This window comes from Strongylocentrotus purpuratus, unplaced genomic scaffold, assembly GCF_000002235.5.
Source record: "Strongylocentrotus purpuratus isolate Spur 01 unplaced genomic scaffold, Spur_5.0 spur5_scaffold_9, whole genome shotgun sequence".
NCBI lineage: Eukaryota > Metazoa > Echinodermata > Echinoidea > Camarodonta > Strongylocentrotidae > Strongylocentrotus > Strongylocentrotus purpuratus.
In genome coordinates, this window is record NW_022145615.1 from 9,794,518 (window position 1) to 9,822,181 (window position 27,664).

Sequence of the window (27,664 nt, forward strand, 5' to 3'; positions counted from 1 at the left end):
ATACTAAAAAAAAAAAAAGTTTTGGGGTCAAATACACAAAATAAATGATGCATACTCTCCCCCCCCCCCCCCCCCCAAAGAGCGAGATGTTGGTAGGCTCGATTTTCACATTTTCGGGGTCATATACCCCAACAAATGATGCTCACTACCCCCCCCCCCCCTCCCCCATTGATCGAGATATTGGTCGGCGCGATTTTCACATTTTAGGCCCCCCCCCCCCTATCGGCAAATCCTGGATCCGCCCCTGATTTGAAGCTCACTGTTTTTATGTGGATAAATATTCATTGTATTTGTATTTGAATAACATTTTCTTTCTCTGCTTAAAATTGCATAAGTGTGGTGGTGTCAATTGCTTAACTGTTCTTTTGTTATATTTATTTTTTACTCCCGAGTTGTCGGAATGCAATATCCGTGAGTTGATGGGTTGGTTGCTTTTTGCATGCCAGAGTTGTGAGATGAATGGACTCTGGAATAAAGTGTAAATGGTTATTTCACTACGAGCAAAAGGAGAAATGTTTACATACACTGCCACAAACACTTCAAAAAGCTAAATCGTACATATATTTTTTTCTCTCCTAATCGCATCATATTTTTTTTTTCTGAATTGGATAGTTTAAATCTTTAATTGCAAATCGTTATCAGTACCTCCCAAACGACTTCAATTAAATAGTCATCCAAATCAGTTTTGAAAATATAAGCACATTGTTTAATTATAAAGCAATTTCCTGAAGCTTGCCGTTAAAATTCAAAAAGGGAAATGCATAAGCTAATTTGTTTTTTACCCTTTTTCACAATCTTTGTATAGATATTTTCGCATAGACTATAATACATTTATGCAGAATATTCAACCCCTGTGTGTTTCGTGGTTGCCCAACATGATATTTTTTCTCACTGCTCAAAAGAATAATTTTTCAAATTGTATACTGCCATCTTTAGTTAAGTATGATGCATTTCCCCACTTGAGATTTTTTTAATTCGAGGGGAATCAGATTGAATCCGATGGAAATTCTACCTGCAAATACCGTAATTAGGGACTTTTAGATTTGCGTGGACTGATACGTGTGACGTCCATTCAAGGCAGTGCATTAAAAGGACGTCGATCGTAGCATAGACATATTGTCTTCGTGCGAATCTAAAAGTCCCTATTACCTTCCAAACTCAACTTCAATTAAATAGTTATCCAAATCGGTTTTCAAAATATAAGCACATAGTTATATACTAGTTCGTAGCAAACGGCATACAAATTAACCCAAAATAAAATGTACAGGTATGTTAAGCATGGGAAAGTCCAACTTTTGTGCATCTGATAATATTCCAAAATGCCAAAGTTATGGAGGTGCTTAATGATAGAATTCCAGCATCATTTTAATGATAATAAAAATATTGATTGATATAGCGCTTAATATGGAATACCGTCTCGAAGCGCTTCACAAATATTATTACTCCGGTCATCGGATTCATTCACGCACACAGTGCACCATCTCCACTCCCTGGTGAGTATTCCTACCAATGGTCACCGTGAGGGCATAGGCAATTACTATCACACATGCTTTCGTCATCCTACTGGGACCCCATTTCTCTCTTGGGTATTGAGTGACAAATATTGATTAATGCCTTGCCGAAGGACATTTTTATCGAGGGTGCTGGCATAAACGTCTTTATCGTCGGCAATAGATCTGGTCACCACTTGTATGCATACATTATGAACAAACGTTTCTCTTGACAACTGAAAAGCTTGCCAGTAGCTTGCCAGACATAGCAACCGCTAGTGTTGCAAAATGGATTCCCATTTAATTTATTGTAATGGAGGCAGCTTAATTGTTACTAAGAGAGTTTTCATGTGATTTGCGTTGTTCACCAATTTTTTTTTGGAGTTAGATTCCTCAATTCTTATTTTAGTGGTCCATTTAAAGACCCCTTGTGAGAGAGCGAGACGACAGAAGGAATGATTTAAGAAGAAAAAATGAATAATTTGTGTATTTACAACAAAAATATAAAAATATCTTTGCAACCAAATTAATAACTAGGTCAAGTCAAATTACTTATCGGATTGCCAAATTTAGCGACAACTTTTACATTCCAAAACAAGCAAAGGCATTTTTAGGGTGTCACCCCCATAGCGAAGCACTTTTTTCTAACTATAGTCATTACAGGAAGTACATTATATTACTCTATTTTTCAACGGCCTTTAATGAATGGATCAATTTATCTCCCGAGTAGTCGATTATTTGCTCACTATTCCTCGTTGATACAATCGCAGATATATGCATTGCACTAAAAGCATGGCATCGATTAGAGTTACGTAACTTTCGTGTTAACGACACTGGTCATTATGGCAATGCGGTACGTACGTTAATATGCTCTCAAAACCGATCGAAGAAGAAAATCTGTGCTGATGTTTTTGCGCCACACGAATTTATTCAAGGCGCCACGAACAAGCGTTTGTGATATCCACATTTTTCAAGCTGAGCTAGTCCACTAAACGCCTTGCAAATAACTGTTTTATTGAAGAAATAGCGTTAAATGAAGGTGATTTAGAAGGAGGAAGAGAAGGATGGACACCTTTAGATTAAGATGTGTTCTTTTGGCGGCGGCGATCATCTTCGTTTGTACAGTAAAGGGTAAGTTTTAAGTGTGGTTGGCTACTGTTGTTGCCGCCCTTGTATCTTTTGACGTGTGATCAGATTGGAGTATTGCAATATGACATGTTTTTATTCAATGATTATCAACAACATTAGATGCTCTAAAATTATTTTCAGGAAAAAGTTCATGTCCATTTATAATAATTGACATCTTAAGCGGTGGGTTTCTGTGATAGAAACATTATTCCACGCAGATAATTGTACTGTGTTCGCGCTCCGCTGTAGACACATTCATTTTACGTCATTATTTTTGTAAAAACCTGTGAAATCGAGCCAAGAAACTAGGATCTTCTAGGTACAATTGTTTTACAAATTGATACTTCTGATATGGTTACAAATAAATCACGTGCCCAAATCCAGTACCAGACAGATCTTCCATTTAAATCGCATTTAAATGAAAACATGTATACAAAGCTATGTTGTGCATTTTCCAATTGCTATGACACTATTGAAGTTTTTCGAACAAGATGTATGAATTTATACATAACATTGCTAAAATATATTTTCCATAGTTTTGTTGGTGTGTGTGTGTGTAAAATAACAATTTCTGGTCTTCCTCATGTTAATATAAACATCTTCACAATTTTAGCCTTTACCTCCATTTCTGGAGGAATATACATGGTTTTCTATTTTGTTTTTCTATCTGTATTTGTAAACGATAATTCAATATGTGACACAAAATATGAAGAAGTCTCTGTTCTTTTCTTTTTAAATTCTTTTCCAACAAAGCTTTTGTAAATAGTGAAAAGACTCAGAGCATAATTTAAAAAAAATATCAACATCTTTTTCCTTCGTTGAATTAAATTTAATACCTCACAGTAAATGACATGGTTTGAAATTAAAATTGACATGAAATATTTCTTTATATTCTTTTCAACTTCTTTCCAAATTTTCATGACTTCGTTACAAGAAAATAACATATGCACACAATCACCTGGTTGATTACAATAATAACATTTTCCAGTGGCATTTTCTTCCATTTAAACAAATTATTTGGTATTGCCAAAATATTGTACATAAATTTGAAATTGAAATTGATCAGTAAACTGTCTTTTATAACTCTTAACTTGATTGTCCAAACATCTGACAATGCAGGTATACATTCAATTCCTAAAGTATTACGCCAAAATTCTTCCGCTCTAGGTTCTTCGATTTTTGTTTTAATCAACTCATGATATATTCTTTTAACTGTCAACTGTCTTACTGATATCATATCCTCAACCAATTTTATATCATTATATACAAAAGCTGTGAATCTCAATTTCATTATAATACATTCGCATCTGCAAGTACTAACACATTCCCAAGTGATTTAATCGCTCTTCTATACGCTCTTCTAATTCCCATAGTAATATGTTTTTACCTACTAATTTCACAAAACCTTGGACTTTCTACTTTTACAAAACACAGTGTGATCTATTCCATAGCAATATTATTGACTGTTTGTTTGTGTTTGTTGAAAAAGTGAGCGACGCCGAGATGACGATGTCGAACTCAACGACGATAAGGCCGTCTTCGAACACGGAAAACCGTCTCATCGGAAACCTTCTCTCTCAATACAGTCGTTATGTGCGCCCAGTCTTCAACGAATCGACCATCGTCTACGTGTACTATCACATGAGATTGTCGAGACTTCTTCAAATGGTATTTCCACACTTTATTTCATTCAATCAATTTAGTAGTTTTATCAGTTTAAACCAGATCTGGCATTAACAAACACGATAATTCTGGAAGTAGCTAGGCATCGTTCAGAGACACACGTTTGTTTTTTTTTAATTTTAAACCCTAACAAGCTTTGGGTTGTTGTAAATTTGCCAATAATTAATCGATGAGTATATGTGATTCCAACTATTCTTACCCCGACTTCAACCAAGATACCATTATAAGGCGTACAAGCATTCCGTTTCTTCATTCCGAGTACTCATTTCCCTCACCTGGGTGGAGAGTGACAAATGTAATTTAATGTCTTGCCAAATGAGTTAAGGGCCATGGCAAGAAAACGTGACGCCTTGGGGGATGAATGATGTTTTGTCTGTTGTTATCATTATGAAATAGGCAACTCTAAAGAATACTTTTCAATATTCAACGGTGTCGTGTTTTAGTAGATACGTCACCGGACAATGGATCACATGGTTCGCGGTTCGAGTCTCGCCGCGGCACTAATGTCCTTTGGCAAGACTTTAATCTACATGTTGCCACTCTCCTCCTAGGTGAAGTAAACGGGTACCCGGTAGGAAGAAATTACTTGAATGATTTAGCGCCCAGTTATAGCGGCCCACCTACAGCCGTGGTAATAATGTGATACTTGTTGTATTAAGCTCAGTAAATTATATTCATTTTAATAGTAGATGCGCTTTATAAATGGACCTTTTTTTTCTCTGTCTCTCTCTCTTTCTCTCTCTCTCTCTCTCTCTTTCTCTCTCTCTCTTTCTCTCTCTCTCTCTCTCTCTCTCTCTCTCCCTCTCTCTCTCCCCCTCTCTCTCCCTCTCTCTCTCTTTCTCTGTCTGTCTCTCTGCCCCCTTTCCGACTTGAACAGGATGAACGGAATCAGATCCTAATCACAGCAATGTGGCTTGAACAGGTATACCTTTCGTTGTTTTTTTTTAACCTCTGTGTTATTCTATTGAAGAAAAAAAAAAAATTCTTTTGTTTTGTTCATATCATGATAACAACAGCCCCCCCCCCCCGGAATATTCTACATTTCAGTCGAGAAACCGTCGCTTATTTTCTGATCACAGTGAAGTGGCCTATCTGTACTTTTCAATCTTACCTAATAAGACGAATATTGTTTATTCTTATATAATTAGATACATTAACATTTTCACTGATGTAGCCAGTAGCAATAATTAAAATGTTGAACGTTTATTCCAGCAAAGGACATCAGCTCTCAAACCATGGTCCCATTCATGTATGTCTGCGTATCTGCACCATGGAGCAATTGGTTTACCTCAGTGTAGGTAATATAATATATCATCGTCACCTATTGTTGTCGTGTTCATTATTACATAATTTATTCAATTCTAATGTTTACAGAGCTGGATAGATGAATATCTTACTTGGGATCCTAAGGATTATGACAACATTACCGCGGTTTATATCCCTACCACAATGATCTGGATTCCCGATACAGTGCTCTATGAGAGGTAAATAATGACCGTGTCACTGACATTGGTGTAAACTACTTAATCTGATGTGTTGATTATATAACTCATATTCTTAATATATGACATGATTATAAATTATTTTACTGTTGAAGTTGGATCGAATAAAAGTATAAGATACTACACCTGCAATTTAATTGCACCCTTCCCCTCCCCTATCTGTTTTTTGTTTTCTTCTTGTTATTCTCATTTCTCCTCTTTCTCTCTCTCTCTCTCTCTCTCTCTCTGGACACTCAGGTTATTGGTTATTGTTATTCATATAAATATAATTTTTCGGCAGTACTATTCTATCGTTATTTTTTTAAATATTTATCTTGATTATTTCTTGTTTGTTTTAAATATGTCATGTTTATGTTAATTCGATGTATTTACATTGTTTCACACGGCCCCAATGGAAATCAGTCGTTTGGGCTTTTTTTTAACCGTGTATAAATAAAGATTTCAATTCAATTCAATCTCTCTCTCTCTCCCTCTTTCTTTCTCATTCTAACTTTTTTCGACCCGCTCTCTCTCTCTCTTTCTTTCTCTTTTATTATTCATCTCCCTCATCATCATCTTAATCTTCTTCTTATTATTATTATCTCTATCCTCTTGCCCCCCCCCCTCTCTCTCTCTCTCTCTCTCTCTCTCTTTTTTTATTATTCATCTCCCTCATCATCATCTTAATATTCTTATTATTATTATTCTCTCTATCCTCTTGCCCCCTCCCGCTCTCTCTCTCTCTCTCTCTCTGTCTGTCTCTATCATCCTCTTCCTTACCCCCCCCCCCCTCTATTGTCTTTTCGTACTTACTCCATATTTCATATCTCTATTCCACTTCCCCTGCATTACCCCCCCCCCCCCCCCCCCCCCCCCCCCCATACTTTCAGCGCGGACGTCGATAAGGAGCTGGGGAATGACGTCATGCTGACGAACGCCAAGGTCTTCTCCAACGGGACCGTCTTCTGGCAAGCCCCTGCAATCTTCAAGAGCTCCTGCAGTCTCAGCGTAACCTACTTTCCATTCGATCAGCACAGCTGCAAACTCCAGTTCGGTCCTTGGGCTTATCTCGGCAACGAAGTCATCATGAAAAAGAGAGCAGGTAAATAGAGAAGAAAAAAAAAAGAGAAGTAGATCGACAAGATAAATAAATTATAGGACCCTTTTTGAGAGCTTCATAATACATTGTTATCTTTTTTGTTTAAAAGAAATATTTCGTCATACTTTTTCTACCCCCCCCCCCCCTCCCCACACCTATTCCCTTCTTCTCTGATACCAACAATTTGGTGCACGCAATATCGAACGAGGGAGGGCATCTTTTAAAAAGAAAAGGTTAAAAAAAGTTGTTTGTTTTTTGTCTGTCTCAAAGTGTATCAGTTTTAACGCAATTGTATAATTGTCCTTTTTAGATGTCAGACAAATATGTGATTATTAAAGGTATGCGTTCTATTAAATGAATCAATTATTTGACAGACTCCGGTGACTTCTCCCAACTGAGCCCCAACGGTCAATGGCGTCTGCTCGGCATGCCGGTGGAGGAGAACCTCATCAAGTACGGCTGTTGCCCCATCCCCTACTCTGACGTCACCTTCTTCATCAACCTCAAACGAAAATCGCTCTTCTACGTCTTTAACCTCATCTTCCCGACCGTCTTCATGTCTTTCGTGTCGTTGTTGGGTTTCTACCTCCCTCCGGACTCCGGCGAGAAAGTGGGCCTCAACATCACCAGTTTGCTTTCGATCGTCTTCTTCCTCCTCCTCGGGGCACAGCTCCTACCCCCGACATCGGAGTCGATCTCGTACCTCGGTAAGTATTTGAAGCATATCGAGGGGTCAGTGACAAAAAGACGTAACTTCCTTTCTGCCATTTTGAGAAAAAGTGGTGGAGATAAGTCTTTGTGTTTCCTGGAAAGCCCACATTTTCTGAACATCTTGATATCAAATACTCAATTTGGAAAAATATGGAGTTACGTCTTCGTGTCTGTTTCAGACACTGAACCTACGATATGTTTGTGATTCGAATTGTATTAATTGTTTCAGATTCCCCATGGCAAAACTAAAGTAACTCTTGGGGACCGTGCTTTTGCTATTGCTACCCCCAAACTATGGAATAGCCAATAGAAATACGAAGCACTCCATCTTTCAATGTTTTAAAATCCAATTTAAAACTTATTTGTTCAACTGAGTGATCTTATTTTGTAGAATTTAGTAAAAAGGAGCTCTTAACCAGCGCAGCTGAATATATTTTGTATAAAAGCTGCGCTATATAAATTAATTATTATTATTATTATTATTATTATTATTATTATTATTATTATTATTATTATTATTATTATTATTATTATTAATTGTCATGTAGGTATTTCAGACAGTATTTTATCCCAGGAATTCGATGACGTCATAATGCCCTATACAACTGTACATGAATAAAAGTGTTATCATCATTAGGAATTTAGTTCTATGATACAACAAAGAGGCTTTATTATCTGTGACAGTTGCTATTTCTATCGTTCTGGCATCTTCCTCAGACTACATGTAATGGAAAATTGAAGTTAGCTGGTAAATGCCTAATTCCTAAATATTTAAGGCATCCTGATGATCATTATTATCATCGTTCGAGAAATTGCCTCTGTCATACCAAAACAAGATCATGACTATACATCATGTACAGTATATGTAGATACATATAATATTCGTCGACTTAATGATGGTAATATATTATAACAGACTCTCCTTTAAACTTTCTTTATTCATTTCGCTCCATGCAGGCAAGCTGTTCTCCACCATCATCGTCATTATGTCGATCGAGACTGCCATGTCCGTGATCATCCTCCGCCTCTATCACCTCCACCTCCCCTACCCTCCGCCGGCCTGGGCCCGCTGGCTGATCCTCGACAAAGCCGCTAAGCTACTTCGTCTGAAGGGCTGGCACCACGAGTACAGCGCCAACGATGATGCCGCTCTCGAGGTCAACGATTACGGCGCCCATGACTTCAAAGCGAGTGATCCTTTCGAGTTCGACAACCGTAAGTCGTCCATGGAATCGCGGGCGATCGGGGAGAGTCTACTTCATAAGCTCGATATGAACCCCGACGACGTTCCCGAGTCGAAACCCAAGGAGAAACAATCAAGCCAGGACTCCGACTACGGCAGTGAGGTAAGTCATTTAAGTACCGTTTGAACTCTCTAAAGGTCCATATGATTTCATTTCAAATTTCATTTTACATAAAATCTACATTAAATCATACAGACAAGAAAAACTACCGTCAAATCGATAAGGATATGTTTAGAATGCGCAGTTGTTTCTTAATAGGTCGCGGAAACTAATATCCTTTTGTTCTAACAAACCCGAAAGTCACATAAAATAGTTCCTTGTTATTTTATACTTGAAGAAATTGTCGCTTACAATAAGCAGCTTTACAACCATCCCTTATTTTAAATTTTAAACTAGATACATTGAAAAGGATCGAGCAAGATAAAGAAAAGATCCTCATACATCAAATATGTGCCAACACGGTTTCCGCAAAAATAAAACAATGAGTTCCGGTGTCACATAGCGTAATTCATTTGATATCTGGTGATGAATTCATATAAGTGATACCAGAATTGGGAACAAAATAGATGAATCCCATATTCTGATTGTTGAGGATAATGGCTTGTCAAGATTTTAATTCAATATCATATTGATTCCATATCCATCCTAGCATGACCGAGACCTATACTTTTTCTCGGTGTAGTAATTTGCTGTGTTTGGTGGTCTCGGTGGTGATGTTGTTATTATAATGTTATGTATTTGTTTGTATGTTAATGTTTTTGATTTGCTTGTTTCGAAACAGACTAACGATGACAGCATGGGGTCATCGATCATGCGCATTGGCAACTACATCCGGAGACTGGTGAACAATTCTCGGAAGAAAGAGGCACTGTCGGCCATCCAGCAGCAATGGATAGATATGTGCCTCATTCTCGATCGCGTCCTACTCTTCCTCATGATGACAGCCTTGGCTCTGGGTTTATTCAGCATTCTCTCTATCATGTCAAACCCAGCATCGCAAAATCAGTTATAGGCTAACAACCCAAAATGGCGTCCCTGGCGTATCCAGAATGCTCTGGTAGGGGGTGCCCTACATTTTGATAAAGAAAATATAATCATACTGTTAGGTAGTTCTTTTTTTTAACAATGTTTTAATCACAAATCTTGGACCAAAAAAAAGAAAATTCAGTTTTTAGGCGCATTCCGAGTTATATTTGAAATTGCCATCTGGGCACAAATAGGGGCACATCATGTTTATTAAATGTATATTTAAAGGCCCACTGTCCTACTTGTAGCTACTTGCTCCCTCTATATAGAAAACTTCCCCAATCGGTGCCTGTTGGTCCCCCATGATCCTCTATTTCTTATGTTATTTGAGAGCTGAGTTGATGAGATAGCCACCTGTCAGTGATCTCGCTGTGTGGTCTTATCCTTCCTAGCCACACTAGTGTTGATAAGCTTTAAGGTATACAGGATGTGTATTCATTTAAAGGGGCTTCTAATGGAGGGGGCTTCGTCGGCTTCATCCTGTACTGAATACGCCATTAAGACTTGGTCGTAGAACGGATGTGACTGCCGTTTTAAAACAAATTTAGAAGTTTCGATTCATATTGATTTTAATCGGAGTGAATAACTGAATAAAGTTAGGTTTGTTTTATGTTGATATGATTCGATTATTAAAGTCTTCGGGTAATCATCTAGAAAGGAGCTAACTCACTACAAAAAAAAGTTTGATAATTAACATTTATTGTTGTACATAGCGTGATTCATTTAATATCTGGTGATATATGCATATAAGTGATACCAGAATTGTATAGCTATACGAGAACAAGTAATCGTACAATAATTGTTTTTGTAAATAACTACATTCATTTCAGTTTATATATCCGCTTGTACTTTAAATATGCTATTCTAAGTATCAAAGAATATATGTTACATTCCTTAAATAAGTCATTGTACTTAATTTGTAATAATTTCCGTGTAACATACTGAACTAGTTTATAATACACCTCAATAAAACATGATTTCACTGACAAAGAATATTTAGCTTATCATGTTTCATTGTTTCGAGTATCAATTCAGTTTGTGTTTATGAAGTTTATTGTTCAGTACATTTCATTTGGCGTTTTACGTAGCTATATCGATATGGGCGTTTTTTGTTTAGTTATGCGTGTTACCTTAAAAATCATAGGTACGTTATAGCCAGAGAGAATTCTGTATAAATGATCTTATCAAATTATAGTTCTGAAGGTAATTTGAATACTTCAAAGCCATCTATTTTTTCTTTCTTTTTCTCGTTGACTTATGTATTTTAATCAGGCAATCGGGACTAGTGGTTTTCTTTCTCCAAAAATTTGTCATAGGAAGAGAGGGAGGTAGAAAGAAGAAGAAGAAGAAGAAGAAGAAGAAGAAGAGAAGGACAGGGAGGGAGAGAGTGAGAGAGAGGGGAGGTTTGAGGAACGAGGGAGAGATAATTACATGGTAAAGAAAAAGAGCAGGTGAAAAGGAACGGAGAAAGGAATGATAATAGAGAAAGAGAAATAGAAAGACAAAGATAGAGACGGATAGGAAAGAGAATGAGAAAGACAAAAGGGAAGAGGTAGAGAGGGAGGGAGTGAGAAGAAGAGAGAGGCATGAGGGTATGTGTAAAGCGCCATGAGCGTCAGAACCTGGCGGAAACCGGCGCTATATAAATAACCATGTTATTATTTATTACTATTATTACATGTACGCACACGCCATGAAACACATATGAAATGTCATGAATCTATTTCAGAGGTTTGGGCCAAACCGATCATCAACTTCATTTTCAATAGCCCATTAAAACTAGATAGAATCATATTTGTTCTGTCCTAGCGATAGATGAAGGACGTATTTCATGATCGCGAAGCATAATTCTTTTTTAATTAAAAGAAAAGACCATCCGCAGTTAATTAAACTCGCCTAGTTTGAAACAAAGAGATAATCGCTTATTATTACACTACCAGCATATTAACTATCCATGACTTACCTAGCAGAAAAGAAAAAGGTGCGCTAAACAATACAAAGGAAACTAAAACAAGACATACTTAAATATGGGTCCCTGTACTTTACCTTCGTTTACTGAAGGTCGTATTTGACAGCAGGACTTTACAGACAACCTCCACTGGGTGTTGGCCTATAACCTCTGATAATTAAGAAGGACTTAATGACTCAATTCTTCTAAAAAGCTCTGTACAATTTAGCTTCATTAGCAGAATAATAAATCGTTTTATGACGATTGATTTTAGCTCACGGACCATCTGGCGTGTGCGTATACGGGCATGAAACTTTAATAAAAGGGAGTGATAAAACAGCACTCGGACATGGACATCTACTGTTGGTTGTCGGGTTTTTGGAGGGTTTTGTTGTCTTGTTTGGGTATTAGTGTGGCCAAACTAAATCACAGGACAAGATGCTGTAGACCAAATTCTAGTTTGTGGTAGATATAAACCAAATAATACGTTTAGATCAACTTGCATATATCATCTAGGAATGACAAATTATCGCACTTGTTTTTGATGGTTAAAGGACACCTACCCCCTGGACGTCCATCCCCGGATAACCACCCCCAGCCAATTACCCCCGTGGACAACTACCCCCGAGGAAGACTACCCCCGGACAACTACTCCCAGACAACTACCCCCTACGACAACCATTCTCTAGGACAAGTGCCCCCGGACAACTATTCTAGGGGTATTTGTCTGAGGGGTAGTTGTCCGGGTGTAGTTGTCCATGGGATAGTTGTCCGGGGTAGTTGTCTTGGGGTAGTCGTCCTAGAGGGTGGTTGCCCTAGGGGGTAGATGTCCTAGGGGGTAATTGACTGGGGGTGTTTTTCCGGGGGTGGATGTCCAGGAGGTAGGTGTCCGGATACGGTTTTTGGATACATAATGATGTCCCATTTTGTTAAAGTCATATCATCTCTCTTTTACAATTTTGTTATCCCATAGGTTTTCCTTCTTTCCCTGGGTATCTCCCTATCCCCCTCTTTTTTCTTAAATTTTCACTCTCTTCCGTGCTTACTTCCCCCTCAATATTACATTCCACCCCCCCCCCCTCCTCCCCTTTTTGTCTCTCCTTTTCTCTCTCTCTCTCTCTCTCTCTCTCTCTCTCTCTCTCCCTCTCTCCCTCTTTCTCTCCCTTTCTCTCTCTGTCTTTCTAGCCCCCCCTCTCTCTCTCTTTCTCTCCCTCTCTCTCTTCCTCTCTCTGTCACACACATATACTCTCTCTCTCCTCTCTCTCTCTCTCTCTATCTCCCTTTCTTTCAGTAATTGTGTCTCCATATTTCCTTTTCCAGTTTTGGGTTGTTCCTGAACGAAATATTCTTCGACACTATAATCTCACATTCTATCCTTTTTTTTATTTTCTCAATTTTGGACGATTTTCATGAATACATATCAACTTTATAATCTATAAAATGTAATGGGTATTATTTAACACAATGTATAGATATTTGATAATCAAAATTGCATATCGATTTGCCCATATGATTTATAACACAGTCTAGCAGTGCTGTTTATATTGAGGGAAAAAAACATACATACAGAATGAAAATTCATGATATTACATTGTACACACGGGTAATGGATAAACTAATCATTTTGACAGTACTCATACATTAAAAGGCCTTTTACGGTGTCAATTCATTGCAACCACCTTGAAATACGATGCATAATGTTATCAATAATGTACAACTACAACAAAAATGATAATTCTGCTGATAGCCAAAATGGCCATCATTCTAAGCAAAAGGATAATGCATTTAGCTCCTTTCTGCCTCTCAGCAAGTAATAATGATCGCACAGTGTTAAAAACGAGAGAATTTTACAAACCGCTGAAACAATAACTAATTGAAATGCAATGCATATTAGTACGTATTTCCAAATTTAGTGGATTCGTATCAAATGTTCAAAATCGATGACCTTGAATGATGTCATGTGAAGTGTATTAAGTCAAGTAACACGTTGTTCAAACATTTGCTACATAATTGTGTATACTTTAAATCATCAATATGTCACAGCTCTGCTAACTAGTTACTAACATGTATGTATAAAAAAAGGCATAAACCTTTTAACTAAATATCTATCTGTACAAAATATGATTGGTTATAGTTATTAGCTAAGACCTGTCTTGGCTTCACATCACGATGTTATTTGCTACGCTTCTCAAATTGAGTTAAACAGAACTCGAGCACAACAGTAATACATTCTTCAAACACAGTCGCAAAAATCAAACTAAGGTAAACCAAATATCGTTGTCAGCACCTTTTGAAATGTGTGAATATTGCAACAACATAATAAGATATATACGATATAATTCATCGAACAGGTTCGCAGAGACTGTCGAAAATTCAATGTAAGACACATTCAATCGCCTGGTCAATTAGCATTTGAAATTTATGAATATTGCATAAACAAATAACTTTATCTGATCTGTATTTCTTATGGCAATACATTCGGGGATTACTATTGCCCTTGATGATTTTTGGGGTAAGTCTTTACGATCGTTTTTTTTTTAATCAGTGAGTTGCATGACTATTATAAGTATAAACATAAATTTGTATAGAAATACATATCAAATACAGATCAATTTAAAGTTTTAACGGAATACTACACAATGAAAATCAATCAATTAAAACAAATATCATGCTCTTATCTTTTAACTCTTTTGTTTCATCTTTTTCTGGCTACCTTGTTGTAGTCGTCTGACAGATTTCATTCTTAAAACTTGAGGAGTGTAGGAAGATGCGTATTTAATGTTTGTTTTTATATCATCATGTTCAGTGTAGCATATAGACACTTCGATAGATGTACGTAGTGTACATTCCGCTTTAATACTTACATTTTATTATGTCCCATATTTAGAGAAATGCTTATACCTGTTGGAAATGTACTCCACTTCCAAATTAAGTAAATGACCTGGGCAAGAAAAATAGAAATTAGTTACATACACGAACATTGCGTATATTTACACGATTTTACGTTTCTAGCTAAATCTATACTTTGGTGGTGGAATGACAGTGAATGTGCTGATATATTTTCAATTTGAGTACCATAGTTGTTATTAGTATGATACAGGGTCAGTATAGATGCTTTGACACTGGTTTAGGTTCTCAGTCATCATGGTCAGACTTAGCTTGTCAAACCATTCATAACATGGAGAATAGCACTTGCTAGTACAGCTGCATCGATGTGGGCTCAGTGAAAGCTAAAGTCCGTTCCACATGATGCGTCAATTTATTGACTTAGGACTCCGTCAGCGTAGTCTCGATTCCCCATGAGAAAGTGGTATTGCAGACTACTGGAATGACGCCTCGCGCGCAACGGGCCTTAAAGCCGGACTGCACTACTTTTGTACAGTAGCTACTTGCGCCCTCTACATAGCAAACAATGCCTGAGCGATGCCCGTTGGTCCCCCATGATGCCTTTTGCTTATGTTAATTGACAGCTGATTTGATGAGATAACCACCTGTCAGTGACCTTGCACGGAGGTCTAATCCCTCCTTGTCAAACTAGTGCAGACGGGCTTTAAGCTAGCGAAAGCCGACCTGATTGTCTTGGAAATACAATGTGACTTATATGCCAATCTCAGTTCGTATTGTGATCAGTCCCTAGTTAGAAATGAATAGTACAGAGTTCCTAGAACTCGTTGGGTCCTGTAAACGGTTTGGGCTGACAGATGATGGCAAGGGTGCAGATGGTGGTGGCAAGAAGGAACACCCACATGAAGAGGCGATCGAACACGACCGCGACGTACTTCCACTCCGTCATGATGTCATCCTCCGCGTCCTCATCCTTCTTCTTCTTGACGATGTACTTCAGGTTCGTCATGATGTCGTGGGTCATCGATTCGAACCTCTTAGAGACCACGGACGATTCCTCCGACGATTTCTTCTCCGAGTCGTCCATGATGGCGATCCCGTTCTGATGGCTGAGGAAGGTGTTCTCGTAGACGCCGGCGTGGGACTTGTTCTGCGAAATCTCGTTCTCGTCATCGTCGTCCCCCATGTTGACGAGGAAGCTTCCCATGCACATGATTCGGGCTAGGAAACTGAAGGCGAACTTCTTCATGCCTCGTGGCACGCGGTTGGTTCCAGGTAGTCGGTAATGGAGACTCAGGACATAGACTGTCATCACAGTAGAGAGGGAAACCAGGACGATGGTACAGGCGTAATATTGAGCTGCAAATGAAACAACGAAACAAGAAGAGATTAGAATTGGTGAGCGTCGATGTACCAAACACAATCCAAACATTAAAAAAGTAATTGTAAGACATTCATTTACGTGATTAGGATCAGTTCGTCCATGAGTTAAATTCTCTTTTTAATTACCGTATTTAACTTTCATTTAAATTGTAACTCGTTTCCTTCTATTTTCATGATGTCTACCCTCTGATCTTAAAATAATGTAGGAAGAACGACGTGATACCTAATATAAGCTAATTATCCCAAATTGTGCGGAAGACATCTTTTACCATGTGTTGTTCTGGGTATCTTGCTGCTTCAGATTGATTACGAAAGGCCTTTGGTAAGTCATTATATGATTCATTATTAATCAACTTCACAAGGTTCCCAGTTGACCGAAGGTTCATTTCTTCAAAGGTCTCCGAGAGCGAAAGTCAAAGGGACCGAAAAATTCAGTCTCGTGTACCTTCCAGGAACTTCCCGAAAACTAGTCGGAAGTTAATGGCAAAGGTCTACGAGCTATTGGTCCTAAGATTTATTAGACACAGTGTCTTTGTTTAATGGGCCATCGGCCACCTATAGACTACACATCAATACTGTCTTCGCTTACCTATCAACGGGACAACTTCCGATGTAGGGGGCATCGTCTCTGCTACGAGCAACAGGAACACAGTGAGCGCCAGGAGAATGGTGATCCCCAGCGTGACTTTTTCCCCCGCGTCGGCCGGCATAAAGAAATCCAAAACGGTGATCAACGAAATCAGAACGCAAGGCCCGAGGAGGTTGATGAAATAAAAGAGAGCCCTCCTGCGGATGATGACGGTGAATTCAACATCAGGATAAGGCTCTGGGCAGCAATTGTAAAATAACAGGTTCCTCTTGACAGGCATGCCCACGAGAGTCCACTCGCCGTTGTCGATGTAGGCGGAGATGTCGCCGCTCGTGGTCCTGTTCTTGAGGTCGATCTGGAACCCGTGGTAGGCCCAGGACCCGAATTTTAGGCTGCAGTGCTGCTCATCAAAAGGGAAGTAAGTGATGTCTATTTTACATGTGCTCTGGTAGATGGCCGGTGCGTTCCACCGGACGATGCCATCGTGAGAGATGGAGGCACTGGTCATCATCATTCCGTTAAAGCTGCTGTCGGCACTGTCAAGGCAAGGACGGGGAAAAAGCAGAGATTAGTTACGACGGACCCAGTCAGCATTGTCAGTGAACTTTAAACACATTGATAAAAGATTGCTTGCTAGATAACAGTCAAAGCAGACAGACGCAGTCTGAAAATGTTTCGTAAAACAGAGTAAAAAAGGACGAACATAATGAAGAAAGAATTTCCGACATAATTTCATCGAGTTTTTTCTTCCTTATGTAGTATTACTTGATCAAACAAACTCTTCAACATAACTGTCGACAGGAGTTTGCCTCATTTATTTTATGATTCAACTATTTTGGATCGGGTGTTTAGTGTTCTTTTCATTTCGTACCTGATGATCATCCTACCGGTGGTTTTAAATCAATAAATTGAAGTTTACTAAATTGAATTACTTTTATCAAGATTCGAATGCGCTTGATATTGATCTAAGCCATGATTATTACATTGATTTATCGCTTAATGAATAGAATATATCTCTCTTGCTCTCCCTTCAAATATGGATTTAAAACGACTAAAAATCATGCTTACTTTGTAAATAGAACAATGTCTGGCCTCCATATTGTTTCTATGGGTACAATAAGGACTGTAGTATCCCCATAGTCAGCTGGATTCCATTTTAAGTTACTGTCCGTCCATTGCTGTATGAATAAGAAATGCTTTGGATATCAGTTTCTGCAGATTGTATAATAATGCTCGTGATCAGAGTGATCGAAATCATCATGTAAACAAAGAAAATGTGTTTGAAATTCTTTTGAACTTCGTGTGATAAAAGAAAAAGCATTATTACATAGCGTGAGGTCAGGAACGATACTTTTTATATACTAACTCAACTCAAATGATAATGTATAAACTGGTGAAGGAGAGAAGATAAAAGACAGACTAAAATTGTTATTATTGTTCGTTTCACTGAGAATATTTTTCTTCCTCTTCTTCCTCCTCTTCTTTTATTCTTCTTTTTCTTCTTCTTTGTCTTCTCCTTCTTTTTCTTTTTCTTTTTCTTTTTTCTTCTTCTTCTTCTTCTTCTTCTTCTTCTTCTTCTTCTTCTTCTTCTTCTTCTTCTTCTTCTTCTTCTTTTTCTTCTTCTTTTTCTTCTTCCTCTTCTTCTTCTTCATCTTCTTCTTCCTTTTCTTCATGTAAAATTAATATCGAAATCACTTACCATTCGCATCCATAAATTAAGAGTGATGACTTGATTTTTCTCGTCCTAAACATGAAAAAGACAAACATTATTTGTTACATTGCCGTATACAGGAGTTTATATCAAATGTTGTCATTGTCATTGTCATTGCAATAAATCTTATGAGACTAGGCGACCCATGTACCTTTCCAGCGACTCCCCTCCACTCCCCCCCCCCCCCAAAAAAAAAAAACAATAGATATATCTATACTGCCCAGGAAATTTGTTAACACTTAATGTAAAGAGTGTATGGCCAAATCATTGAAAAATAATTGGTCATATTGTTTTAAAAGTGCCTCAAAGGTATCTTAAAAGAGGTCTGGAATTTGTTTGGAAAATAATTTTTTAAGTGGATGGTATAACATCCAGCCCCAACCCCTCTTTGTCGAAGGCGTATCTCGTGTAGGTTGGAGACGTGATACAACCCCAACAATAAAATCAATGAATTTAACTCGCAGTGGGTACATACTCTCTAGATGACTCTTAACTCTACCCCAATTAATTTCTGGTTATGCCCCTAATCCTTTACCATATCAATGATCTGTTGTATGGCTGCTCCGATTAACACGTCAATGGGGTCTGCTGACCTTTCTACTGGTCTAATGATGTTGCTATAGTTGGCAAACATGTCGTTTAAGAGCCGGTATTCGTCTTGCGTTCCGTAGACACCTGCGGATAAATGGATTATAGTTTGTAGAATTAAGAAAGACTGTTCATGTAGCATGTAAGTATTGGTGTGTACTGCAAAGTTTTGGAGTCATCAAAATCATAATAAATTTGGCCCAGTCTTGGTAAAGTAACAAGCACTGTACACAGAAAGATGTATATGGTATTACACGAATGGTGTCGGGGCTACTATAACTTGATTTCCTAATCTTTCTATGCTCATTACTCAGCCAGTATACATTTTTTACCAAAATTGTTCGGCACGTGACATTTATTTGTATTCTTGAACATTCAGTGTAAATTTCGTTTGATTCTGTGAAAATTCATTTTCTTTCTTTTTTACCAAAACTCACCTTTATCTTTAAACCTCTGAACATAGCGCATTTCATTTACCTCCGTTAAATCCAGCAACAATAATGGATATTTAGAGGTTTGATAAGTATTGTTTGTTTTTTTCGGCCAAGGGGAGTAAACTACTCTTGCTCAGTTAGTTTCACTTTGTCAGCCATCCCCTTTAAATAAAAAAATTAAATGAGTACGCCAGCAAGCCTATCTTTTCCAGTTATCCCTTTAAATCTTGAAATAACGATAACATTCATCATTGGACGATATAGCATCATTACCATGATAGTGTTTTCTCCCTTTTCGACCATTCCCTGTGCACTACTTTAAATCGAGACGTCATTCGAATGAATCAAAAGTGAATAGTATAGGGACAGTTGTATGTTGACTCAATTATCAATCAACGCTTAACCAATGATTACAGAGGCGCCAAAAGCAGACCAATCTCAATAGCCTCGTTCACACACGACGCGATAAGCCGCCTTTAGACCGACAGCCCTCGAAACCGTCTAACAATGTTGGTTTTGCACTGTTTGAGAGCCCAAGAGACCGCATTTTTCTTAGTTGCCTTATTTCTTTCTTTCTTTTGTCTTTCTCGTTGGCTAACAACCTTGTTTTTCTTGTTTGTTATAATCATTTGATACTTTTCTGAAGTGTTGATCCTGTAAGCTGTCGGTCGAGTTTAACCCTTCTGTCAATGTCGGTCTCGTCGGTAGTTGGTCAATTAACATGACTAAAATGACCATGTTTATGTTGCTGCAGTGTTTTGTTTGGGTCTCTATATGTTCTTTTCTTCGTTTGCTGTTTAGTGTTTTACAGTGTGAAAGTGGCTTTACTCTCCGGTGGTACGGAAACACTCCAGTGTTATATTGATTATCGTGTAGCAAAGAAGTGCCGAGATTAATGTACTTTCCACGTGATAGTACATCGATTTCAATAATTAAATTGTTATGTAATGTCTCTGCAAGTAATCCGATGATTGCATCTGGTCTATATTATGGAGTGATCACTAATGGAATACGGTCTGCCACTTAAAACCAAGAATGGATTCAATGTGAATGTACTGATGATCTGTACTATGTTGGGTAGACAAAATACCTCATATGAAGGTAATTGTATGTCCAACCATTTTCTATCAACTCATTCACACTCGATGTAATAGTATGGCTACACAAAATGGAATATTATCTAAATTAGGTAACAAAAGGAAGTAATTTACCGAATGCTTTCAAGGACGCAATGTAATTTTATAACTTTGCATGTGCTGTAAGCACCTCTTGGGATGAATATACTCGCTATAATTTTATGACTTATGAGCTATATATATATATATATATATATATATATATAGCTACGTGTATTATTATCATAATTATTATTGGCCGTTTTTTTACTAAGTATTCTTCAGGGTTTAAATCCACTTTCGAAAGAGAAGGGGATTTTTATTCACGATTTAAAGAGCTTCTAATGGCATCACTTTAATCATTTCACCATGAAAATGTTTTAGCAGACCATGTGCTACTACGATAATTAAATATACGCCAATAATTATATCCACAGTATAATATTCTTTTTATTAAAAGTACTAAACGTGTGGCGCATCGTACCAACAAAATTGAAGAACGAACAAATCTAGTCCAATCAATGGGGTTCATAATTTTGTCATTTTCCGGAGGCGATGCAATTAGTGATAGAACACGTCTGGCAATGGCGTTGAAATGTCAATGTACATTCCAATCATTTATTGCCATCTCGAAATTCATTTATTTTCATCATTACTACCTGCGTGATGTATATATTTCATAACATTTACTGTGACAGAAACTATTACGGCAATCACGAAATGTACATGTACAATACATTTGTTTTATTCATGCAATCTGGGAGATGATAGAAGTCTTGTTCAGACAGAGGCAATTTACCCCTGGGTAAAGGTCGAGTTAAAGATAAACTTGAGTTCTGGTAATGCGATTGCATTGTTAAAAAAAAAGATGTGGAATGGATCAGAAAAGTTGATCATATAGCATGTAAGTAATGGTGTGTAATGCAAGGTTCTGGAGTCATCAAAATCATCATAAATTTGGCAGATCCTTGGTAAAGTAACAATCACTTACACAGAAAGATGTATATAGGACAACACACATGGTGTCGAGGCTAGTACTACCCTGATTTCCTTATCTTTTTATGCTCATTACTCAGCCAGTATACATTTTCTTCCAAAATTGTTTGGCACATGACATTTATTTGTAATCTTGAACATTCAGTGTAAGTTTCGTTAGATTATGTGAGAATTCATCTTCTTTTTTTTTTACCAGAACTCAAGTTTATCTTTAATAGCTAGTTGGGGTAAATATGGTGAGGTAGATGTAATGGTCGTGTTAACTACGCCTACCTTTACCCCGACCTATTTACTCCTGGATTTATTGAGGAGTAACTCGCTAACACGACTAGAGGGTGGCGTAAGTTGACCGTGTGGATGCTCTCACTTACACTCGGGAGTATATGTGACCTTTTACGAGGGTTGTTTGTTACAATCAAAAATGAAAGTAGATTTCGCACGATCTACATGTAGATGCGGAAGGTGGGTTGAGGTCGACTACTGCGGGCGCCACCACTTCCGTAAATTACGCTGGTCGGTGGAAGGTCGTGTTAACTTAATCATGACAAGTTGGTCCGGGTAAGAGGGTGTAGACAACTAATGGTGTAAGTGCAATATACATGAGGTATCTACTGCTGCAGGAATTAACTAAAAACAGGGCTAGTAAAAGGAGTGGATACTCTTGTAATTTATTCAAACGCATGCGTAAGTTTTAAAGCGTAACAATGGGATGCGTAACATTCCACTTGGCCTTGGAGTTCCATGCTCCGAGCCGCTCTTCAACTGCTTTCAGAGGCCAGGCACCAATTTCACATTTATTACATTACCGGCAAAATTTCGGTATAAATTATAAAAATTTATACGGGGATTGTATTGGGAATGTAGTGCATCAAACAATTTTTCAAATTTAGTACTCCGCCCTTCCTTTATTTTGTGTGCCAGAGTTGGTAACATAAAAATTAGATCCTGACAAAAACTCAGTATTTTAGGGTAATCCGATTATTTTTGCATGTTTTGATGTCCCGTCATTTAATCAACGATTTATAATCTTCGTTAACTTTAAGTTTGCTAATGCGTGCTTGTGCATGCTGTTTTTAATTTTTGCAGTTGGAAAAAAATATGAAATTATAAAAGTTTGTTTCAACTTATTACACATTCAACAATTGATGAGAAATCACTGAAAGGGACAGCGAACATTTGCTGAGATACCATTTTATGATGTAGGAATATTAAATCCTGATATTTTAGCGCTCCTTTATCTCGATCACCACTGGTCAACAGTCGCAGATTAGCGCATAATTTGTCGGCGGTTTGGAGCATGGGGTCAAAGGTCAGCTGCTTGATTACACTCCTTCTCTATCACATCCCTGATGCAATGCACATAGTACTAATGTTGAAAATTATGAGCGCTAGGAGTGTCAAGTCTGACAAAGAAGAGCGCTATACAAAAATCCTATATCATTATTAACATTATTACCGAGACATGACATTAATTGATCAGTATTGCCAATCTCGTGAATGTCGAGGGTTCTTAATTATCGGATTCAAGCTTGTATGCAAAGCACGTTATATGGCCATTGCTTACAACGTGGTATATAATTATGCTTATAATTGGCGCTGCTATACCTTTCTTCAAAGCACGTCTCTGATATCTTCCTTTTTTCACTGCTATAACATTAATGTATTCCCTAAAAAACCGGATTATTATTATTATTATTCAGCGTGTAGTGTTCAACGTTCATCTAAAAAAAAAACTCTGTTTTGTATTTCTGTTTTCGAAGTGTTTTTGTTAAACGAACTTGAGGTAAGAATTAGTTATTAATTTCAGACTTGAGAGATATCTGTCAAGTGAAATTATTGTTTCAATTATTTACCATTCAATCTTAGCAGACGACCCAGTCGATGAATCACCCGATTATTTGTAATCATCATTTAATCAACAAAAATACGATCCATGGTTATCTGTACCGTTTAATTCAATTTAATTCAATTCATTTATTTATTCGACCATCAAAATATACATACAATCAAAATAAATTACATTAAAAATTTAACAGACCACAATGATAGTTTTGTGACCCCGGAGAAAGCAGAACTTATCAAAAGGGGCCACGAAATTCAAATACATAAAAAGATCAACAATATTTATACAAAGAAAATCACCATTGATCATTAATGTCACTCGGTAACATTGTTGAAAAAAGTGCATAGTTTGTGTATGAAATGTTACTTGTTATATTCCATCTACTGTACTAACCCTCTAACATGCACAAAATCCTGAAAAAGTTCTCAAACCAGAAAGATATTTACGGTTTGCTTGGAAGGCGTCACTGTGCAACACCCTCTAACAGTAAATTATCCCAACAATTTTTTTTGTTTTTTCCCAACCTTTTTTCCATGAAAAAAGAGATAATACAGGCTTTTAAAAATCTGTCAACACTTAAATATTAACAATGGTATACGGGGTCATTTCATTGCTTTGTGACGATTTACATTCACCTAAAATGTAATTAAATTGTAATAATATAGTTGGGAAAATTAAGGAATCGATCAGATCAGTTTTTCCCTATTTTTATCACTAATAATGGCTTGTTTTCGCTCAAACTTTCAGATTATCTTTAACTTGTACACCGAGCATTGAGGTCACTACCTTAACACCATTTTCTCTCATCTGAACAATGTTACCAAGTCCCATCAATATAAACAAGGAAATGGGGAGAAGTAACGCAGCAAAATCTATGACACATGTTCGTTGAAGAAGAAAATAAAATCAGAAAACGGTCCATTTGTTCATGATACTTTGTAAATTGGCGCCGTTGTCAGCCTATTTGTGACATCATACTTGGGAATACATCTACGTCAGACTTCTAATATATGGTGTCCTTGATGTGCAATTAGTTATTCTTATGACACTGTGTGCATTACAACAATTAGCATTGGGTTCCATGCATTCGACTTGTAGGAACAGTATATGCATTATTATTAATATCATCAATGTTATTACTGTAATAATAAGTTCACAGCTGACGGATTGACAATATCTCTTTATAAATGAAAATTCATTACGGCAACACATCTATACCATAATCACCATAAAGAGATCCCTACCATCAAATGTATCGATATATTAAAGGGGAAAAAAAAATCAAAAATGACCTTGCATGTCTGTCATAGCAATTTATGAGCGGTAGCCCATTGCTGTCGAATTAAATATGGACCGTCGGCTTACTGCGAAAAAAATACACTAATGCCATGTACTGGCAATGGCTGCAATGTCCTTTTAGCGGTGAGGCGACGACTTAGGATGATGGGAGGAAGGATTAAAAGAAGGAAAGGAGAGACAGTGCTGGGAAGGATCGAGTCAGCACGGAAATACCGACAGCGTGATGTAGAAAGGGGAATACCACTAGAGGAGCAGATGACGGTGGAATTTGCATTATGATTTTTTAAAAATAGCAAGTTAATGGGACGATTTTTACCGCATGAGTTGATTTAATCATCATTGTGTGATCGCGATCCATTAGTAAAATCAACATGTATTGCTATAACGGCCTGCGTCATTAAAGCCTGCATAATGATTCAGAACTTGGATCGTCGGAATTTATGAAAGGAATATATTGTGTAGGTGAATAGTAGCTTAGCCACGGAGAGAACGATTAGGACGTGGGTAACAAATACGGGTTATGATATAAAATGGGGGTGGCCTTAAGAGAAAAATTAAAGGGGGATATGCAATGTTTACTTGGTGCACACAGTATGTGCGGGCAAGTATCGAATCTGATGACCGGGGTAATAGTATATCTGTAAAGCGCTTAGAGACCTTGTAGATGTATTAAGCGGAATATTATTATTATTATACTTATGTTCAAGGGATACTCGCGTGTCGTATGTCCATAGCCATAATAACCTTAACCGTAATAGTATAGTCTGCGCACCTTCACTGCATGATAAACGTAGGTCCGAGACATAAATTACCCTGGATTGTGTTTGTGTTGGATATTTCGTGATTTTCATCTTCTAGTAATTACAACGACATTTATAAGCCTAATTGCATTAAAGAAGATATTTTTGGAAAAGTCCTGTACAAGTATAAGACATTGTTATTATTTGAAAATATGTATACCTGTAAATACGGTGCTGTTTACTTCTCTTATTTTATTTATTCATTCATTTATTCATTTATTTATGTATCTATCTATTTATTTATGTATTTATTTATTTATTTATTTATTTATTTATTTATCTATTTATTTATCTATTTATTTATTTATCTATTTATCTATTTATTTATCTATTTATTTATTTATTCGTTTATTTATTTAAAAATATATACGTAATTTGATTGTTTCTCGTATTTATTCACAGTATTCACCTCTAGACTACCGCTTTCTCACAAATATAAATTGATTAAAAAAGAACTACGTTTTTACCAGAATGAAACACTGTGAAAAACATGCTATTGTACAAGAAAGGCTCAACTGAAAATTAAAACGATTAATAGGTATTTAAGAGAAGCTTGAATTATTCCTCCAGTAATGTTTAGCTCAATCTCAACTTTGCTTGAGCTCATACAGCAGATTAGTTGAGATAAAATACAGATCAAAGATTTAGCAGAGGTCAATTAATATATACGGATTAACAAACGATACCAAAACTATAAAGGCTTGGAAACAATTGGGATTAGATCAGTATTGAGGCGCATGAATGTGATAAAGCCGAAGTAAATGCTTATATGTTTAGCTTGAAAAAAATTACTTGACGTTGTACCTTTGTGGCAGTCTTGTGTATCGAGTGACAGTGTATTTGTATCAGATTTTAATTTCTCAAAAATGGTCCAAGAGCTTTTGGGAACATTTCAATGAAGAAATTTATGCCTTTCTGTATATTGTATGTTCTTTCACGATACACTTGTACAATTATCATATTTATATATGTAAGTAACCCCATCGTCCCTATTTAGCATAACGAAACGACACATTCCCAATTTGCCACATTTAGGGGTAAAACATAATGTAATAAGGGAAAACATTACGCACATGGGTATGGACGGGCCAACATTTATTTTCATATCTATTCTCGTCTTCGAAATTCGGTCACATGAATAGTGTAGACAAAGGTGTGAGCCTACGACCTAAATGGAAAAAAAATGTATTTGCACAGGCTTCTCTCTTTCGCATCCATTTCGAATCATCAATTTCATTTTGTTTGTTTTTCAAATCCTCTCTTCGCAATTCGAAACATTTGTATTCTTGAATTTATATAGTTATCAACACCGTCTTTACCTAATTATGCTTTATATATAAACCTCCATGAGCATCAATCAAGTAAACTTCCTTATGTTTCAGTCTTTCTTTATAGTATAGACTTTGCCTATGTGATGCGTGTTGGAAAAATCGAAATACCTCAAAATACCTTTCACGCAAATTATATTTTGTTCTATAAATATCATGGTATATCAGACCACTATTAAGATTTTCAAGTAACATCATATTTAATTGGATCTAAAAAAATGTACTTACCGCCAAAGCATACTAACATGCATAGGAGAATCACTTGAGACGCCATTGGTATTAGTGCTCGTCCTTTCATCAAATATTAGTCACCCGTCGAATCGTTGTTGTATCATCAAATTTGAGTTTCTTACGCAGACGATACGATTCTCTTTCGCTGAATATTTCCCACTGGGTATAAATGGTGTTTATTAAAAGAAAGACAATAGAAAGGCAGCTCGTTTACGAGAGATGATGCAGAAAGTTAACGTTTCGTGTTATACGAAATCACCGGATGATGGGTGAACAAATTTTTAACTAGAGATCGTGGTAAATCGATACTCTGGAGTTTTGGATGCCAGCGCGTGCCGAGTTGGTATTTGCGCATGCGTGTATCCACGAACAACAAAATGGCACAGGGTTTGTAAGGTGGTGACAGAGAAGGGATTGTAGGGTGTGTACTTTAGAAAAATCGATATCATTCATGCAGGCATTCATGCAGCATATGAGGGGATGGGAAGGGTTTATTTTTACATTCTTGAAATCTAACTTGAAAGGTTGCGGCTTATCTTGGAGACAAGTGATCAATGATTCGATAATCGTTGAGGCCCCTTACCCCCCCCCCCCCGGCAAAACTCATTGTGAAATAGCTGAAGTATACACAAAATGTGCAATGAAAAGGTGCCCTCTAATATGGCTAAGATTTTCTGCAACCTGTAACCTTTT

At 37.2% G+C, this 27,664-nt stretch overlaps 2 protein-coding genes across 2 annotated transcripts; one reads left to right on the forward strand and one right to left on the reverse strand.

Annotated features, from left to right (window-relative positions):
* The first annotated feature begins 2,386 nt into the window (after nt 1-2,386).
* On the forward strand, nt 2,387-10,145 carry LOC577387 (neuronal acetylcholine receptor subunit alpha-10). Its single transcript, XM_003728154.3, has 8 exons — nt 2,387-2,621; nt 4,108-4,286; nt 5,179-5,223; nt 5,676-5,785; nt 6,673-6,884; nt 7,256-7,588; nt 8,550-8,938; nt 9,618-10,145. The coding sequence occupies exons 1-8, from the start codon at nt 2,555-2,557 to the stop codon at nt 9,846-9,848; spliced, it is 1,566 nt and encodes a 521-aa protein (XP_003728202.2). The 5' UTR covers nt 2,387-2,554; the 3' UTR covers nt 9,849-10,145.
* Nucleotides 10,146-13,173: 3,028 nt separating this feature from the next.
* On the reverse strand, nt 13,174-27,326 carry LOC577316 (neuronal acetylcholine receptor subunit alpha-10). The gene is made up of 6 exons (XM_777551.5): nt 26,969-27,326; nt 18,873-19,012; nt 18,326-18,370; nt 17,695-17,804; nt 16,627-17,162; nt 13,174-16,013 (listed from the first exon to the last, which is right to left on the reverse strand). Exons 1-6 carry the CDS (start codon nt 27,036-27,038, stop codon nt 15,472-15,474), a joined length of 1,443 nt encoding a protein of 480 aa, XP_782644.4. The 5' UTR covers nt 27,039-27,326; the 3' UTR covers nt 13,174-15,471.
* Between the last annotated feature and the right edge of the window lie 338 nt (nt 27,327-27,664).

Excerpts from the sequence above, each read along its gene's own strand:
- LOC577316 (XM_777551.5), bottom strand. The coding sequence starts at position 27,038 with ATGAAAGGACGAGCACTAATACCAATGGCGTCTCAAGTGATTCTCCTA. Across the intron at positions 18,371-18,872 it reads TACAACAGATCATTGATATG|GACGAGAAAAATCAAGTCAT; the intron begins GTAAAGGATTAG and ends TTTCATGTTTAG. Across the intron at positions 17,805-18,325 it reads TTAATTTATGGATGCGAATG|CAATGGACGGACAGTAACTT; the intron begins GTAAGTGATTTC and ends TTATTCATACAG.
- LOC577387 (XM_003728154.3), top strand. The coding sequence starts at position 2,555 with ATGGACACCTTTAGATTAAGATGTGTTCTTTTGGCGGCGGCGATCATC. Across the intron at positions 2,622-4,107 it reads CTTCGTTTGTACAGTAAAGG|TGAGCGACGCCGAGATGACG; the intron begins GTAAGTTTTAAG and ends TTGTTGAAAAAG. Across the intron at positions 4,287-5,178 it reads TGTCGAGACTTCTTCAAATG|GATGAACGGAATCAGATCCT; the intron begins GTATTTCCACAC and ends CGACTTGAACAG.